Raw genomic sequence first — 19,278 nt, 5'->3', positions numbered from 1 at the left:
TCTACGTCACTCCGTCAGCAAATCAGGTAGGCCTGCGTCACGGTGCGTAATTAATATTCATGACCTGAGCAAAGCCGTAGTAGGGTTCGTACATTCAGAGAGGGATGCAAGAGGGATACGGACTCTGGTCTGATCCTGTGAACGATATTCATGTGATAAGGCGCCGCCTGCTGTCTGAGGCCACTAGTGAAAATGCTTCAGTTGAGCATTTTTGTAATTTAACAGATTTTACAAGTGAAGTTGTATCTAAGTGGCAAATATAAAGGTCTAAAATATAAATATTTATATTTTATTGAATTAAAAGTTTTCAGCCCTGAAATGATTTGAAATGACTCATCATTTTTACTAAAGCTCTTTTGCAACAGAGGTACCATATATAGCCACAAGCAGCTAAAACTGATTTTCAGATGATAAAAAAGACCAATGAAATCTTGACATCTTGTCAACAACTACTGGAATCTCTCATCTGAGATGACTGATTGGAAACAGGTAGGTCATTTCACAGAACACAGACACACTATGTCTGATGATATAAGATTAAATATAAGAATATGCATCATTTACAGTGAACTATCTTGTACACCCAGCCTTTTTTTAAATCATGGATATATGGCATTGAAATTGTACATTTTACTGAAAATTAACCTTAAAACATACAATATGAATAAAATGAATGAATCAGTTCGTTACTCAAAAAAAAAACTTTTATTTACTTGAAAAACTTTTATAAAAAAAAAAAAAACAAGAAAACAAAACAGGTAGTATACTCTGGTGGCATATGCCTGAACTTATTCGAACTGCCTTACTTTCTGTCAACAATCTCCTTGTTTTATTCTCCTTGAATGAATTCTCTGAAAGCATAATCAGATATGCAACTTGGCCCTCATCTTGAGTGCATGATAAACAATCATGCTATCAGGAAATTCTGCCTTTTCTGTGAAGGGAAAGTGATCAGACTTGTTTTTGCCTTGATCACTTCCTCCTCTGGAGCCGGGGGCCCTAAGAAAAGCCTCCAGTGGCCCACATGTATTGAGTTTCCACGTGCTGCACTCTGGAACAACAAGCGCTTTGACGTCAAACACTGCAAACTTTTTGCAGCGCTCCCAAAAAAAAATTCCTTAGCTTTCATGGCTCCTGACATGGTGGCAATGGAAAAAGTTGACCCAAGTGTCACGGGATTTTTAGTAAGTGACTGTACCCTAAATAGCACGTCTCAAGCATCTTCCACGTCTCAAGCAGTCTGATAACTGAGACCCCCTCCTCTTGTCTCTTTTTTGTTCTTTCAAGCAAGTACTAATATTAACAACACCACATCAGAAAATAGATTTCAGAGAAATGTTATATTTACCAAACTTGTTTTTTTAGAGTATGCAAACACTCTAAAAAAGAAATTCAGGGGACCCATTAACTTAAATGCATAGCTGCAAGTTAAATATTCTGATTTACTGATTTAATTAAATGTTGCAAACATTATTTTGGTGAGTTCTGTTGCCATAATAATGTTGATCATTACACTGCAACTTAATATTGTGTGTAATTTAACATTTCTGATTTAATTGAATTTTTTGATTCAGTCTTGTAGTAGTAACTTCTGTCTTTTTGACATTTTGTCTTCTGTACTACATTTTCTTGATAACTCTGAAAACTGGGCAGCAGATGCTTTGAATAGGACTAGATAAGGAGGATAAATGTTGACATTAGGGGTTATTTTATGTGTTAGTTTTGCTAAAAAATAAAAAAAATAAAATTGTGTCATCTACTTACCCTCAAGTTGTTCCAAACCTGTTTGAATTCCTTTCTGGTTACGTCAACGGTTTGGTTACCAAAATTCTTTAAAATACCTTCTTTTGTGTTCAGCAGAAGAAAGAAATATAGGTAAAGGGTGAGTAAATTTCATTCTTGGGTGAACTTTGATTGTTGTTATGTTTGACTTTCTGTTATGATGACGTTTCTGTGGTAAGATTAATTGGTGTCAGGGTCTCCACTAAATTATGTTGAAATTATTTAAAAACTATTTTTTTGTAACTTGTGTAACTTGTAACTTGCATTATGCTACAAATGATTAAATTCCTCTACACTGTAAAAAAAAAAAACAAAAAAACAAGTTGTTTCAACTTACTTAAAATAATTTGTTACCCCACTGACTTAAAATTTTTAGTTTAGGTAACTTGAAATTTTAAGTAACTCAATGTTAATTTAAGGGACAGCTGGAATATTTTAGTTGAATATACTAAAAAATTGAAGTCAGCGGGGTAACAAATGATTTTTTTACAGTGTAGCTCAGTGTAATTTGGCGTTGAAAATAATTTCATTTGAAGTTGCCATAATTAAAAAAACAGATGCAATAATTTTTTGTATGATTATGTCATTCCCCATTTCATGTCTTTCTCAGATATTGGAGTGGTGATCCATAATACCCCCACCCCCCTTTTTTTCCTCTGTTCTCTTTTTCTATTTTCTGTCTTGTTCTCATGTTTGATTTTAAGTTATGTTTGTAATGTTTGAAAATTAATAAACATATTTAAAAACCTAAAAAACAGATGCAAACTGAGCCAAAACATTTGTTTTTGTAATACATGACACTAATGTGTTTTTATGGTTGCTAAGGTGCTGCTATGTGGTTATTAAGTTTATATGATATTATATGATACACAGTCACCATGTTGAGACTGCAAGAACTAGTTTGACCAACTATCAAGTTCTAATCAGTCTTACATTTCACATCGATCCCTTTTCATGTAACTGACTTTAAAAAGTTATGAGCAGTGTTTTAAGACTATAAGCAGTTTATGCAACCGGCCCCAAGGTCTTCAGATATGGCTAGCGATGGCTATATCTCTAGACACAATTTAAGCACAAACATACTTAGGGTTTGGGGTTTGTTCCAGTTGAATCCAATATTTTTTATCTCTAGGGTGGCGTCCATGATATCCTGAGATGTTTGATAACAACTTTAAATTCAGTCAAACACAATGTTCGCTAAACAAATATCATCTTAAGCTGATCATGGACATTACTGGTAAACTTCAGCATAAATGTTACTCAGTGAAACCAGACTTGCTGTGCAGGATACGCTTCAGTTGTTTCTGGGTGGTGGCAGATGTCATGTCTGCATGATCTGTACTCTGAAACGTGGCGAATGAAAGCGTTGGTTCATTCTGTCTTTGGTGTTTTGTTATGTCTGTGTGAGCGTGACACCTTGAATGTTTGATCACATGTATTTATATGTATATACGTTTTATGTGTATGTTTATTCCTTACAATTGATTATATAGGTATTTATGCATATAATATCTGCTCCTCTTTGTTGATGATTTTCTTTAATATTGCTACAACTATCTTGTGAAAACATTTATCTGAATAAAATACTGGAGCAAATTTGCCTGATTGCATAATTATATAAAAAAGTTACAGAACACATTTTACCATTTTTTTCTTGTAGATGTATAATGGTTTATAGTATGTGCAGGACTGTTACTGTGACAAACAAAATCCTAGGTTGGGTGACCTTAAAAAGAAATACAGCAAGAATTACAAACCAAAACATTTTCATTTATTTCTGTTTAATTCCTTTCTTTTTGGACAAATAAGAAATGTGCAACACAACTTTAACAGAGGTTTAATACTAAAAATGAGAATATAATAGTAATAAATATAATAATAATAATAGAGATCACAGTGATTCCACCAGTGAAATCAGTTGTTCTACAGTATGCATGTTCATCATCGGTTTCACAATGACAAACATGAGTAAAAAAGACAAAGTCTGCAGTTACAGCTTCATACCGTAACCGAAAAATTCGATTTGGGAGAGTTACACATTGTCTGTGGCAAAGCTTCTGTGAATAATATTCCTCCACTGATTAAAAAAATGCATTAACACAAAAGGTAAGCAAAAACAGTGTACATATTGTTAGGAAAGAAAGATACTTGTTTAGGTCGACTGAAAGGCTGATCTCAATCAGAATGACGCACGTTCACCACATCCCGTTCCTGACCAGTAAGAACGCACATCAGGAGGAACCGCATTGTTTGACATCAGCGATTGTGTAATTGAGGTTTATTGTTGACTTTGTTCTGTGAATATTAACAGCTTAGATTCTAAGAAGAGAAAGGCATGAGAAATTAATAGGGATTTAAGAGTTCATTTTTTTTATATTAAATCTCTTTAGTTGCTTTGGCAAATGTATCTTAATGACATTTACAGAGAGGTCATTTTAAATATATAGTATATAAAAAACAATTAGTTATAAATCGGTTTAATATCGCTGTTGAGTGTTGGGATGTTTGTTTCCCATATTAAAGTGGTTAGAAGAAATAATCTGGGTTTAATAGTGCTTGATCGACAGCATCTGTGGGATAATGTCAGTTAATACAGAAAAAAATCATTTGGACTCATTCGTCAGTTTTTTTTTTTAAAGCAAAAATCACTAATACAATACTTATAAAAGTAGCTCTTTGCTGTACTTATAATGGCTCTTACAATGGAAGAATAAAAAAAAGAAAATAAATAATTTTCTGTGGCAATCAACATACAAATCGAGTCGAAAGAGCTTAATTTATAATCACCCCAGAACATTTCTTTAAGAGTAACCACTAAAAATCTGGAGTCTTTGGATCCTGATTTGATTTAATACGACATAAAACGTCACATTAATTGTACCAGAAGAATCGCTTAATAAGCACGCCTTTTAAAAGAGAAACTGTTCGTTACAAAATACAAAGGTTTTGTATTACTTGAATAAAGTATGCTGGCACTAGATTATTCTGAAGTCCAAACTTTAGGAAGACAGCATTCCCAATCCACAACTGGGAATTACATGCTTTTGCTTTCAGCATGACAACATCTCTTGCGTTTTCAAAAGAGTAGTTGGATGTGACACCAAAAAAAGTCACACAAGTACAAAAAAGTCACTTTGACGTTGTAGTACAAAGCCCTCTTATAAGAGGGTCAGCAGACACAGAAATCCATTCCAACATTCGGATCAGACTGTAACGTCTGATTAAGAAAATCCATTTTATGGCACTTTCGGTACGTTCGTCCACTTCTGGCACTGTCCAGCTTGAATGGATTCCTGCAAATTCCAGCTAGATTGTGTAGGATGTTCGCTCACTCCCCCATTTGGGCTCTGAAACAACAACAGCAGAGTCCCAAGACACAGTGGTCCTCTCAGGGATTCTCAGGAAGCAGGAGAATAATGTTCCTCCACTTTACTCTCTCATCAAATATGGCCAACATGACGGCCATTGTAGTGAGGTGCTACGTCTCGGTGGATGGAGGCGAATGCGTCACTATCTCTACACAGTCTGACTGGTTCTCTGTATCCTGCTTGGCTCCTTCCTCAACCTCCAACTCGAACTGAAACTTGTCTCCACCGTCAGTTCCCGTTTCGAAGAAGGGAGGGGAGGGACTCTGTGGTATCATGCTGTGGTACCAGTTCCTGTTTTCCTCTAAAGTGTCCAAGATATCCTGCGCATCTGGATGCACCAGGTCCGCCCAGGTCTCCCATAGTGGATGCACGATGTAATCAATGAAACCAACCTAAAATAAAAACAAAAACAAATGATAAGTTCCTTCTAGAAACTGCTCGACTTGACCGATACCTTGTAAAAAAGAAGCGTGCTTAATTGCATTTAAATGTGCACTTGTAGTTTACTACAAGTTTTAGGTGTATTTTATAACAACTTTACATTTTTAAAAATCTGTGCCTGCAGACAATATAATATTAAGGAAATAAAGGGCCACTTAAAGAGTACACGTTCATGACTATGTTTCTTAGCACGCTTAAGTACAATTTTAAAGATAAGTTTACTTTGTAATAATGTAAAACTAAAGATTTTACTTTAAAGTCCATTTTAAATCATTATGTTTTATTAATATTTTTCATCCTTTAGAGAAGTACACTTATTTTGATGTGCTGACTAACATACTAAAGCACATGTTAAGTTTTTGAATATAAATGTACTGTATTACATACAAGTTTAAACAGAAATGACATTACAGTGTGTTTTAGTTTACCATAAATGCTTTTCAGTACATTCAACAGTACGCTTTAACCATATTTCAAAGAAAATATAATTATGAAACTAATTTGTACTCTTTTTAAGTATATTATTTCCATAATAAGTGCACTAAAGTATGCTAAAGTGAACTTCTTTTTCCACATGGAATGACTTGAATGTGAAGGATGCCCACCTGGGACTTCTCCACTGAAGCAGTGTGCTTGTCACACATCGGGCTGATCTCCATGCCTCGCTCTCTCTCTCGGTCACCCTGGTGGAAGAACTCATCCATAATGCGGTCTGTCCATTGCCGGTACAGATCTAATGGCTTGGTGGGATTGCTGAGATCGGCACAGTGAACCATATTTCGTAAGACCTGTGGACATTGTGAGACAGGACATTGAAGGATATTGACTTGAGGAACTAGTTGTGAAGAAACGAATGTTGTTGAGGACACACAGGCCAGGACTTACCTGTATCCTGTCCGTATAGTTGTCCAGTAGCAACACTCCTGAACTGGTCACCTTCTTAGTCTCGACCATTGTTTTCAAGTCAGCCAGTAAGCTCATGTGCTTGGACATGTCTGTTGCTAGTACCTATGGAAAGAGATTGAGACTTAGTGTGTTTCCAGACCTGTAGATCATTTGCTTAAATTGTTACAATGTTACTTTCTTAAGACAACATATCAAAATGTGTCACATGTGAATATAAATGTCCTCTCATTGGCCAAAGTGCAACTTAATTTGTTTGCTGTCACCATTTGACACCCCTCAAACGCTGAAACGACTGATTATACAACACGCAGTGTTTTCGTGACTGTCCAAAATGTGTGAATATGAGGCATGCAATTAGTTGTCATACGTTTTACACACGTTTGATACCGCAATGTGGGGTTAACATCACAAAAGCGCTGTTAATCCTGCTTCTGAGTGGGGTTTCATAACCCTGAGTGGTGCTAAAACACGAGCTGAATATGTGACCATGGCCATGTTTTTATTACGTTGTTACAGGCATGTATTGTGGTGTTTTCATTACGTTGCTTCACATATGCATTTCAGCGGTTTAGAATTCAAATATCTGGGGAGTTTTGCCAAATGCTCTTTCTTGTTGGAAAATAACAACTGGAAACTGCAGCGATGGGTAAGTATAGGAATGTTTTTTGAGTTTGCAGAAATGTAGGTAGAGCCATGTATTTGCAATACGCCTAGGTAGCATTTCTCACCACAAACAGTCTTCTCGAGAGTTCAGGCAATCTCAGACTGTTATTTTGGTGTGAAACCGAGCACAAATTCTATGCTCATCTATGCCTAAATGAACCAAACTAAGTGAGAAAATGCTTCAAGTTTTGAAACAAACACACCTACTCGACAAAATTTCAAATACGCATGATTTGGTGTGAGGGCAAAAAAGTTGCCCACACAGATTTCCCTCCATTTCAAGTTTTGACCAACGAAAAGCTGCTTGGTTTGAAAGCAACTTCTGTGAGAGTGGTGTGAACACTAAAAGCTTAAAGATGAAAACATCAACGAGCACAAATGCCTACCATATCAATGACCATCTTTCTGAGAGTTTGCCGCTGCTTCTTGGGGAGGTTTTGGAAGATATCACAGTTTTCCCCTTGCAAGAGCTTGAAACCAACTGCTAGGTGATGGTTCTCCAGAACAGACTCATCATTGTACATGAGCGCCAGCTCGGAGTCTGCAGAAAAGACAGGAATGATGTTTATGAGAGACATGAAACAGCCATAACATTGAGGCTTTGTTCTTCCATATGGTTTGCGTTTCAATAACCGCAGCAGTTTGGATCCATAAGCACGCATGGTCTTCTATATGTAGATAAAAACACACTCACTGGTATTAATTAGGAACTGGTTTGAGACTCCTGGGTGGTCCACATCATGGATGGCTGTTCCAAAGATAGCGGCCAGGATCTCCAGGTCTGTAAAGACCGCCTGTGGATAATAATAGAGAAAGACAGTGTTACACGACCTAGATCAACTTTCTGCAATGCACTGAACTGAGTAAAGTAACACAACTCTGCAAGTTGAAACGGTTTCAGTTTTGACTCTGTTCAATTAAAATATTAATTAAAAAAATATTTTGCAGATAAAAGACAGCTTGTCTTTTCAAGTTTAATTTTTGCGTTTTTTAGACCTAATTTTTATGCATTTTAATTTTTTTTTTATTTCATGTTAAGCATTTTATTTAGAATTTTTACATTTATTTTCTTATTTAGTTACATGCAGTAGTAAAACATTTTTTTATTTGCATTTCATTTTAAATTTTGTTTTCATTATATGTTTTTTTTATAAAGCTCTGTGCTAAATAAATAAAGCCTTAAAGCTTTACTACATTATAACTGCATTTCTAAGACATATAGGAGTTTCTTACATCCAGTGCAGGTGTGGACAGCAGGATGTGTGTGGACTGGGCCACGTCAGCCGCGTGTAGACTGTTGTGATAGGCCACATCTGCGTGGTAGTGATCTTCAAGGGTCATCATGTACGTCACAAAGGTATCCACTGGGATCTGAAATGTCTTCATTAAATCTCTCTCCTACAGAAGAAAATTGCTTTAGTTACATTTCATTTTTAGTGAACACATCTTTGGACTTGTGAGATGGGTTTTTTGTTTTGCGCACTAACCTGAAAGATGGCGTACATGATGCAAGTCAGCGGCCGATGGTGAGAGTGCTCTGAAACGTTAAAGATGTTCAGACCCCACTTGTTGATGTCCTCCAGGTCCTACAAAATGCAAGAGAGGATATACGTCCAATTATGGTACAAACTCGACAAAAGTGCACGATTTCTGTGCAACAGGTGGTTTGTAACGTATGACTATACCTTTGAGAGCAAGTCCTCCATATCTGTTTTCACGCCGAAGCGGGCCGTACTGCAGCTGCTGGAGAGACCCGGGCCGTGTGTGACCTTCCTCACCCCGCTGATCTGAGTCATCAGCTGCTGCTGCCTCCTCTTTCTGTCCCGCGATTTTGTAGTGGGCGATGGGATCTCCAGTTCATTCTGTTTATCTACAGGGGGAAAGGTTTCGGCCCGTGATTGTTAATTTCAGCACTCACACACTCAACTCACAACAGATACCATGACTTTACACACTCTCTGAGTGAATTCAAGACAGCAGAACGAAGTTCGATATTAGTAAAATCCACCTACAAGAACTTTTCTGCCAAGTTCAACAGTTTATGCTACAGCTAAATATTCCCTGATGTAAAGAAAGCTTAGACTAGAGTGATGGTCCAGGCTGGTTTAATGCTGGTACTGTATAGCCATGGTCTTTCTGGAGAAGCTGGATAACAAGTCTTACTAGTTATGTAAGTTAAGCAGTTTGATGGCAATGCGAATACGAAAACTAAATATACAATGAAGCAAAATGAAATGAAGAAGATTAAACCTGTTTTGTTCAGTTTGTCTAAAAGCAAATAACGCTTCCCATAGAAAAAAAAATAAAAAAAACGAGTTTCACTTGAAAAGGTACTTGATACTGGCTAGCTTTATTGACTGCAGAAATTATAGTTTTATTCATTTTTATTTTATTTTTTTGGTAGTACATAACAGAAAATATGATGCATGTTTTAATAAAGACACCGCAACAAACATAATTGCCTTTATTTCTAGTAAATAAACTAAATTAAACATTGACTAGCAAAATATTTTTGTTTTATTTTAAGTAAAAATTAACTTTCATATTCTAGGTCATTTAGCTTTTGGTTATGGTGAAATCAAAGCAAAAACGTATTATTGACCTACATTAAGTAACATTGTTATAGTAAAATATATTACATAATTATGATACACATATACTTTTTTACTTTGTATGAGTGTTTTTGTTTTTGGAAAAATAAATATTTTTGATAAATACTAAATCAGAACTTAAGGTATAGACTAAACTAAAAAACTAGGAAGTTATAAATTTTATCTAATGTCTAAAGAAAATCTACAACTTATTAGGGTCTTTGCAATAAATAATCTTTGCATGAATGTTTTTGTCTTTGGGAAAACAAATAATTTGGACAAATATTACATCAAAATTAAATAATTAATAAATACAATTGAAGAAAAACGAATAAATTTGACTGTAACAAATTAAGAGTATTTTGTTTTTCTAAAGAATCATTTTTAAGTGTATGCTGGTGCCAATCCATCTCAGTTGTGTGTAATGTTATTTAAGTTTTTTTAAAGAGAAACATCAGAGACAAATGCATGAGAAAACAATCCAAGTCCCCTGAGATTAAAGAGCGATCTCTTGATTTTTTTTCTCCAGTGACGTCCCTCAGAACCACACATTCGTTCTACTCTTTCAAACATCTCTTGTTTCTCAGTCAGGAGAGTTGAGCTTTCGCTAACACTGCACATTAAGAGTGTTTGTCTGAAAATCTCCCCGCTGATGACTCTGTGAGTAGTGTGTAGGCTGTAGGGCTCTGAACGGCAGGGTTAGGGGAGTACAGTGACCCCGTGGCATCTGACGCAGACTACAGTTTCAGCCCTCTTCTTTCTCACACACTCTCTCTCGCTGAGTAGACGTCAGACCAGATCAGACTGGTTTGAATAACAGAGGTGCAGGCAAACCACAGACGTTCAGCAATGATTAAAGCCCTCTTTCTAGATATCAGTGTTTTCATGGAGGAACTTGACAACGTCTCTGTCCACAACCTTTAATCATTATCACCATCTGAAGAATGGCTTTCACCAAATTTCTCAGTTTAGCTCACTAGTCTGAAACACTGTATACTGTAGTAAAAACACTGTAGGATTTTGGAAACAATCAATAGATCTTGTCTGATATGTAAGTTTCTAGGGTAATGTGGTTTTGGCATATTGTTGTTGAAAGAAGTCTCTTATGCTCACCAAGGATGCATTTGTTTAATTAAAAATACGGTAAAAATAGTAAAATCGTGAAATATTATTACAATTTAAAATAACTGCTTTCTATTTGAATATATTATAAAATGTAATTTATTCCTTTGATGAAAAGCTGAATTTTCAGCATCATTAGTCTTCAGTGTCACATGATCCTTCAGAAATCATTCTAATATGCTGATTTGATTCTCAAGAAACATTTGTAATATTTATCAATGTTGAAAACAGTTATTACATTTTTTTCAGGATTCTGTGACGAATAAACCGTCAAGAAAAACAGCATTTATTTAAATACACTCTAAAAATGCTGGGTTAAATATGGACAAACCCAGCAATTGGGTTGTTTTCAACCAACAGTTGGGTTAAATGTTTAGCCCAACCTTCTGGGCAGTAACCCAATCGCTGGGTTGTATTTAACCCAGCATTTTTTAGAGTGTAGCAATCTTTAATAATGTTAATCATTTTATCTTAACTCTCTTTACTTGACTTTTAAACCAAAATGTATTGCATCCCTTCTGAATAAAAGTATTAATTAATTTACTTAAAAAAAAAAACCTACTGACCCTGAACTTTTGAACAAGATGACTCCAACTAAAAGGCATTTACAATAATTATGCATACTGAGAGCTCATATTAACTGGGGTTTTAGTACATGGATTACATTAAAAGTTCAATTAAATATATTAAACATTCTATTGTATTCGTATATGCAATAAAATGTATGTAATCTATTTCTTGAATTCCCAAACTTTTAAACACTCAAAAAACAAAGGGTTCACAAAGGAACTATCAGTCACCATATAATGCTTTCTTCCAAGTGTTTGAATCATGTTATGAAGACAATGAAAAAACATTCAGACTCACCTAAGAATGTGTTGGAGATGAACTCAGACACCTGGTTTCCAGAGCGACTCATCTCAGACAGATGTGTCAGCTCCCGATTCAACATCCTCTTGAACTAAAACACACAAAAAAACAAGTCTTGTTAAATTCATACACTGTCAATATTTCTAAACTTCTCATTGCCAGTCCCTCACACTATATTTTAACAAAGCAATGCAAGAAACTCGCGCAACATCCAAATTAAAGGACAGTGAATAACTCTCTCACAAACACACACCTTAATGTAACCCCAGGACACCGAGAGCAAATAGTTGACTTCAGGCATGTTGGAGTCTTCAGTTAGTCGCCTAAACCCTGAACTCAAACTAAAGCCCAGCACTGACTCCAGCGGCTCCGCACCGTCTCTCCTCATCTCATCCCTTTCACATCCCAGCCATGCTCGGATAAACAACAACCGTCAGGAGAGATCCAGACAGAATTCCAGGAGATCTGCTGTACGGTGTGTTTCCAGCACTAAGTCTTGTTTCTCTCTCGGTTATTTTCTGTCTCCCTTTCCTCCTCCTCCTTCTCTCTGTCTATCTCTGTCTCTCTCTCTGTCCTGTTTTTACACTCCACATCCACTGGTGCACCAAAGACGGACACATGTAAACACACAAAACTTGATACACAATGCTCAGCTTTTTTACTTGCTGGACTAACAATTTCAATTTATTTGCATTTATATGCATGTTTTTATTATCTTTTTATCCATACATACTAGAAGCAACTTTAGTTCTAGTTCCTATCTGCATACCTGAGCAAATCTTCATTAAAGTTTACATGAAAAAAAACAGACTAAAGTAACATGTAGTCAACACACACACACACGCACACACGCACACACACGTTGGTTTTTGTGGTTTATTGGGACTCTCCATAGGCGTAATGGTTTTTATACTGAACAAACTGTGTGTGCTATTGCCCTACACCAACCCTACACCTAAACTTAGCCCTCACAGGAGACTGTGCATTTTTAGATTTTCAAAAAAACACCATTTAGTATGTTTTTTAAGACTTTTGAATTACGGGGACATAGGCAGTGTCCTCATAAACCACCTTCATATTGTAACACCTCTGTCATACCCATGTCATTATACAAATTTGTGTCCTCATAAACCACATAAACACGCACACACACACTCATGTTTGTTTTTGTGAAAAGTGGGGACATCCCATAGGCGTAATGGTTTTTATACTGTACAAACTGTATGTGCTATTGCCCTATACCTACCCTACACCTAAACTTAGCCCTCACAGGAGACTGTGCATTTCAACTTTCCCAAAAAAACCTCACTCTTTATGATTTATAAGCGTTTTGAAAAGTGGGGACATGGGTCAAGAAGGTTAATGCGCGCACACACACACACACACACACACACACACACACACACACACAAATACTACAATTATTAATCTGTCCTGCACATCCTGCACATTTAATACCAAGTGACATATCTGTTCCTATCAGCTGTATTTCCGCAATATGTTGTTCTACTGGGAAGTTATGAACATGGTTTTGCAACAGCCTATTTTTGCTCAATGGAGCAAATATTTTTTTTCTCCAGGGAATGCTAAACTTCTAAACTATATGTCTTGCAATTTGCATTGTATAAAAACTTCTGTAAAATGTATAAATTCAGCTGATATTATACTAGAACTATACACTGTTGAACTGAAGTCTAAATGTTTATATAAATAAAAACTATTATTTAATAATTATATATTGTCAAATGTATTTTAAATTAATTCTTATAAAATATAATACATATTTTATAGAACAGGTAATTATTTAAACAGAATATGTTTTTAAATAAAAAATAACAGTATCAATTAATTATTTCAATTCAACCTCAAAATAATTATTATATATTTTATAGTGCAGGATATCAGTTTAAATAAATTGTAAATAAATGTATATTTTTTAAATGTAAATATGCATCAATTAATTATTTAATTTTAACCTTATAATTAAAAGTGCAGTTGTAAAATCAAATCAAATGAAAGTAATAATAAAAATAATAGTTTAATAGTAGTAGCTAAGTTTTAGTAATTTTGCACACATCTAAACATATTCAAACTTCCAAAAATAAAAGACAATTCTGAGCTCATGTTCTCATTTCTTATAATGACATAAAGCATAAGCCAGTCCCTTAAACAAAAGAGGACAACAAATCTCCAATAAACAGATGAATCAGTTTCTTCAGCATAAAACCTCAAAGCAAAGCCAGAATTTGTTCAAAAATCCCTTGCACTAACTCACCTCTCTCCAGCTTTTTAGCACACCAAACTTTCTCCTTTTCTCTGAGTAGCATAGTCCCATTGTTGCAGCGATGGTGTCTGGTGCACTGTTGGTGAGCATGTGGCAAGGCAGTGCCTGTGAGCTCACTTTGACGGGTGTCAGGAAATGCGTTAGACTAAGTCTTGAGTGATTCACCTCTCCTCCCTCACGACTCACAGCGCCTCCCTCTCTCTGTCTGCAGCCACAGGTACCGTGCTACTCATGTTCTGACGGCACACATGGGTGGGACTCGCTCAAGTACTACTCACAGAGCTTCAAAAGCATGACAAGAAGACTCAATCTTTTGTCTTTCATATTTTATGATGTGAATTGAAGACTTGCACAACGTAGCTGAATTTCATTATGTGTTACCTTTCCGGTTCAAAGAAAGATCTAACTATAAATAATAAATCAACAATAATATATTTTTTTTAATAATCACCCATACACCTAGAATGTTTTTTAATAAAAAAAAAAAAAAAAAAAAAAAAAAAAATATATATATATATATATATATATATAAACTAGTGCCATTAATCACGATTAATCGCTTACAAAATAAAAGTTTTTGTTTATATAATATATGTGCGTGTACTGTGTATATTTATTATGTATATGTAAATACACACACATACAGTACATATTTTGAAAATATTGACATGTATTTACATCTATATATTTATATTCTTATATTTTATATTATATATAAATATATTTAACATAAACAGCATATTTTTCATAAATATATACATGTATATGTTTGTATTTATATATACATAATAAATATACACAGTATAAACACATATACTATGTAAACAAAAACTTTTATTTTGGATGCGATTAATCGTTTGACAGCACTAAATAAATATTATATACATATATATATATATATATATATAAACATAATAATACATAGAAATAATTTAGTCAATAAATTAAATTTTGCCTATTTATAGTAACTTTAAATATAAAGAAACATGTATGTATATATATATATATATATATATATATATATATATATATATATATATATATATATATATATATATATATGTATAGCAAATATTACAGAAAGTTAAATAATAGAATGAAATATCATTTGATTCTGTAAATTATTTTATTCTGTACATTATGAAATATATACCAGGCATCAGTTTTATATTGTATCTAAATCCGCCAAGGCCAAGTGATTTTTAAAAATGAGAAAAAGTAACAGACCCCAAAATAAAATGATTCTTTGTTACTTTTATCTCATACTTAAAAATAACTGTATATATTATATATACACTGAAATAAAATTGGTGTACAGTTTAGAATAGTAAATTTCAAATAATTAATTACAAAGAAATGGCAAATAATATTGAATTAAATGTGAAATTGTGAAGTAGAAGGCATATTTTTTCCCCTGTGAAGAATACTCTAATATTCTTTGTTTTATTTACACCTTCAAAAAACATTTTACATATTAAATACTATCACTTATATATTTCTGTAAATATCATTATGCTACAGCTATAATTCTACAACGTGAAGTATAATTAATAACTGTATTATATGATAAAATACAGTGTAATGCTTGAATGTCAGTGAGGTAACGTGTCTCTTCATGCTCTCTATCTACATCTGATTAGGTCTCAGGGTAAACAAAGCAATGAGGTCAAAGCTGACAAAGAGGCCAGCGTAGGTACTCAGATAATGCCTGCGTGAAAAAAGGGTTTAATCATTTAGTTTTTCACTCTAAGTAATGAGTCTTTCCTTTCAACACTGATTCCAGTAAATCCACTGAATCCATAACCACCCACACATACAGAGTTGAATTCTTGTGAGAAATAAAATATGCTAAAAAAAGAGAAAATTATTGCTTGGGCCAACTGCCTTTCACCAAGACAACAAACTGGAACTAAGATATGATATTAATGTTTCTTCTGTAATTCTTTGGGTAATAATCAGGCAATCAGTCAAGTTGTCATTGCATGCTTTCCTGTTGACATATAAATGTGGCAATATCTGTAGATCTCACATCAACAGCTCATCATTACTGAGTTTCGCAGTATAAACCTCAGACACCGTTCTACATGACCAACCACACACTGTATTCATGCATCAACACTCCAGGATTCAAAACTGCATTTGAGAGCTGTGACTAACCATTACCAGCAGAGCAGGCATTGTCAAAATGTTCAGACATTGTCTAAGACAAGCACTAATCGTAACAATTAAACCATCATAAAAATATACTTAAAGCAAAAGTTTAGTTTAAGAAAAATTACTCATGTCATTACAAACCTGTATGAATTTCTTACTTCTGCTGGACACAAAAGATGATATTTTGAAGAATGTTGTTAATTAAACAGTTCTGGTTTCCATAGACTTGCATTGTATGAATAAAAAACACAATGGAAGTCAATGGGGTCCAAAACAGGTCCTCAAAATATCTTTTGTGTGCACAGAGGTTTGCAATGGCATGAGGGTGAGAGTGAATGATGACAGAATGATCATTTTTGTATGGACTATTGCCATAAGCAGTGTTTGCAAAATGCCACAATAGAGTGTAAAATCTTCCGTGTTGCATCTCATTGATATTCCAACAAAACTTTGACTTACTAGGCTTTGAAATAACACGTGAATGTGTAATACTCTTCTAACACAAACTGAAAAATCTCAAACAAACAAACTTTGCAGAACATTTATAAAAATAAAAATTCCAAAAGACAGGTTTTGCAGAAATGCCGTAGAAAAACAACTTTCGATGAACAGTTTCTAACCATTCAAGCCATTTTTCTTAGTGTGAAGAACATCTAAAGAACCTTTTTTCCACTATAAAGTAGCTCAATGGAGAGATTCCATGGATGGTAAAGGTTCTAAATGGAACCATCAGTGCCAATAAAGAACTTTTATTTCTAAGAGTATTGAAATGCGAATTTCTCTGAAAACATGCATAAAGATGCCCCGCTGTTTCCGGCAATGCTGAGGTAAAGTGGGAGTAGACGAGCTGCCGTCTCACCTTGTTGGAGGCCATGTCACTGACGGAGCGGTACGTCTGGATGGTCTCCAGCTGGTCCAGGCACCAGTCTAGCTCCTCCATGGTCTCCACGGCCAGCTTCTGGTAGGATTCATCTGGTAAGAGACACACGGATATGTATTCAGGATCCAGCCTCTGCTGCATGGCCAGAAAAGGTGGTCCGGCGGGAGCGGTGCAGATAGAGGAGCAGTGATCTTTCATGGTGGGCTGAGAGCTGCTGATGTAGTCATTCTGCACTGATAGGAGCTGGATTAATAGCTCACTGTTTGCTTCATAGTCCTTTCCATTGTGTCACCGGCTCGGTCTCCAAACTCACCTACTGTGCAGTCTGTCTGCCAGTCTCTCTCTCTCTCTCTCTCTCTCTCTCTCTCTCTCTCTGTGCTGATGTGTCAATGAGCCTCAGACCCAGGGGAGCTTAGTGGGAGGGACTCGAAAACTCATTCCCTATTTCTCTCCTCTTCTGTTGACTGAAAATGTAGTTAATTGAAACCAAATTGGGGAGAGAATGATTAATGCTCAGTTATCTTGTTAGTAAATTATCTTGATGGATGAATCTCATCAAAACACACATTAAGGTCATATTTACACCCAAAACAACAAGAAAATTAAGCGTATTTTTAGGACTGCAATGCATTTGTAAAATTGTTGTTAATTCAGTATCATAATATGTGTATATTTGCATTTAGGAACGCAACATTCGTCATTAGAAACGTTTATAAATCTTTTGTTTACAAAGAGAAGTTTCAGTGTCTCATGATCCTTCAGAAATCATTCTAATTTGCTGATTTGCTGCTCAAGAAACATTTCTCATTATTATCAATGTTACAACAGTTTTGCTGGTTAATATTTTTGTGGAAACATTGATACGACATTTGTATAGGATTTAAAAAAGAGAAAGATTTATAATTTTACTCATGCATGAAAGTGATAAAGTGAGTGAAGACATTTAAAATGATTTCTGTTTAATAAATGCATTAACAAATTTAATTAATATATTTGATAAATGCTGTTAAAACTTTATATTTCTAAAAAAAAAAACTTTCACAATTTCCACACAAAATATGACGCAGCAAAATTGTTGTAACATTGATAATAATGAGAACAATTTGACAATAATGAGAATAATTGGACTCTCAAGTTTCTTGAGAGTCAAATAAATTGTAAGGATTTCTATAAGATCGTGTGACTGAAAACTGGAGTAATGATGAAGAAAATTCTGCTTTGCATCACAGCAATAACATTACATTTTATAATATATTCAAATTGAAAACTTTTTTCGTAATTTTCAAACTTATATTTCACAATATTGCTGTTTTTTTGTTCTTGTTTTTTCAACTTTATTTTAATCAAATAAATTCAGCCTTGATGAGCAGAAGATATTTATTTCAGAATCATTAATTTGAATGTTTCCAAACTTTTGGCAGGTACTTTAATAACAATAACAATTCTATATACTATATACTTTACTATAGTATATTATAGTACTTTATTATAATATATTATATTATATTGTTATCATGATTATTAAGTGCTGCTTTTAATTTTTACAGGACAATAGTATGTATTCTTACAGTATAAGATATATCTTTTAATGTGCTAATATATATTTCTAATAAGTGTTGTGGGCGTGACTTGGGGCGTTTCTTTGCCTAATTTAACAGGTTGAAACTATAGCGTACTAGTGACAATAAAGACAGGTTGCTGGACAAAGAGTTGACAAGACAACATGGAAAAGGCCTAAAGCTGAGAGGAATGAATCACACTCGTTACAAATCCTGCAGAAAGGCTCTGCAATGCATCCGTCGTTTTGAATGACTCCACCACCCTCGCGCTGAGCATTAACTTTGATCTTTTAGTAGACACGAGGCTTTTCCAAGGTGGTATCAGCATTTATATTTATTGAGAGATCACGACTCACAGAACCCCCCCCACCACCTCCATTTGATCCCTGATGGGGCTAACGAGAAGGAGCTATGAAATCAAAGCCAGGGCTGTGTTTACAGGAGCAACCCGAGAGGCAAATTTTACTCCCCTTGCTGGCCAGCGTCCAGTCAAAGCTCAACAGGAGCCAAGCAAAGTAAACCACATCCCCTGAGGTTGAGACGCCGCTAAATTGTGGAGCAGATTTCTGAGTGTCGCTCAGGCTGGAGTCTCCCCTCAGGCTGCAGCTATAGATTTCACAAAGATGGCAAAACTTTGCATGAAGAATGATATGTTGAT

At 34.9% G+C, this 19,278-nt stretch overlaps 2 protein-coding genes across 4 annotated transcripts in view; one reads left to right on the top strand and one right to left on the bottom strand.

The window, feature by feature from the left end:
* Positions 1-19,278, top strand: part of LOC306846144 (tyrosine-protein kinase JAK1-like) — an 830,156-nt gene that overhangs the window by 717,679 nt on the left and 93,199 nt on the right. The window lies entirely within an intron of this gene.
* On the bottom strand, positions 4,159-17,366 carry LOC306846450 (3',5'-cyclic-AMP phosphodiesterase 4B-like). 3 transcript variants are annotated; one of them, XM_079379853.1, is made up of 10 exons: positions 17,041-17,366; positions 11,741-11,834; positions 8,846-9,030; positions 8,648-8,746; positions 8,394-8,558; positions 7,855-7,954; positions 7,547-7,701; positions 6,477-6,599; positions 6,197-6,379; positions 4,159-5,542 (listed from the first exon to the last, which is right to left on the bottom strand). In XM_079379853.1, exons 1-10 carry the CDS (start codon positions 17,257-17,259, stop codon positions 5,261-5,263), a joined length of 1,605 nt encoding a protein of 534 aa, XP_079235979.1. In that variant the 5' UTR covers positions 17,260-17,366; the 3' UTR covers positions 4,159-5,260. The 3 variants fall into 3 exon arrangements, with proteins under 3 accessions (XP_079235979.1, XP_079235980.1, XP_079235981.1); XM_079379854.1 differs by lacking the exon at positions 17,041-17,366 and adding an exon at positions 14,019-14,268; XM_079379855.1 differs by lacking the exon at positions 17,041-17,366 and adding an exon at positions 11,997-12,126.

The sequence above is a fragment of the Barbus barbus genome (genome assembly GCF_936440315.1).
Source record: "Barbus barbus genome assembly, chromosome: 26".
In the NCBI taxonomy this organism is placed as follows: Eukaryota; Metazoa; Chordata; class Actinopteri; order Cypriniformes; family Cyprinidae; genus Barbus; species Barbus barbus.
This window is presented reverse-complemented; position numbering and strand designations above follow the sequence as displayed.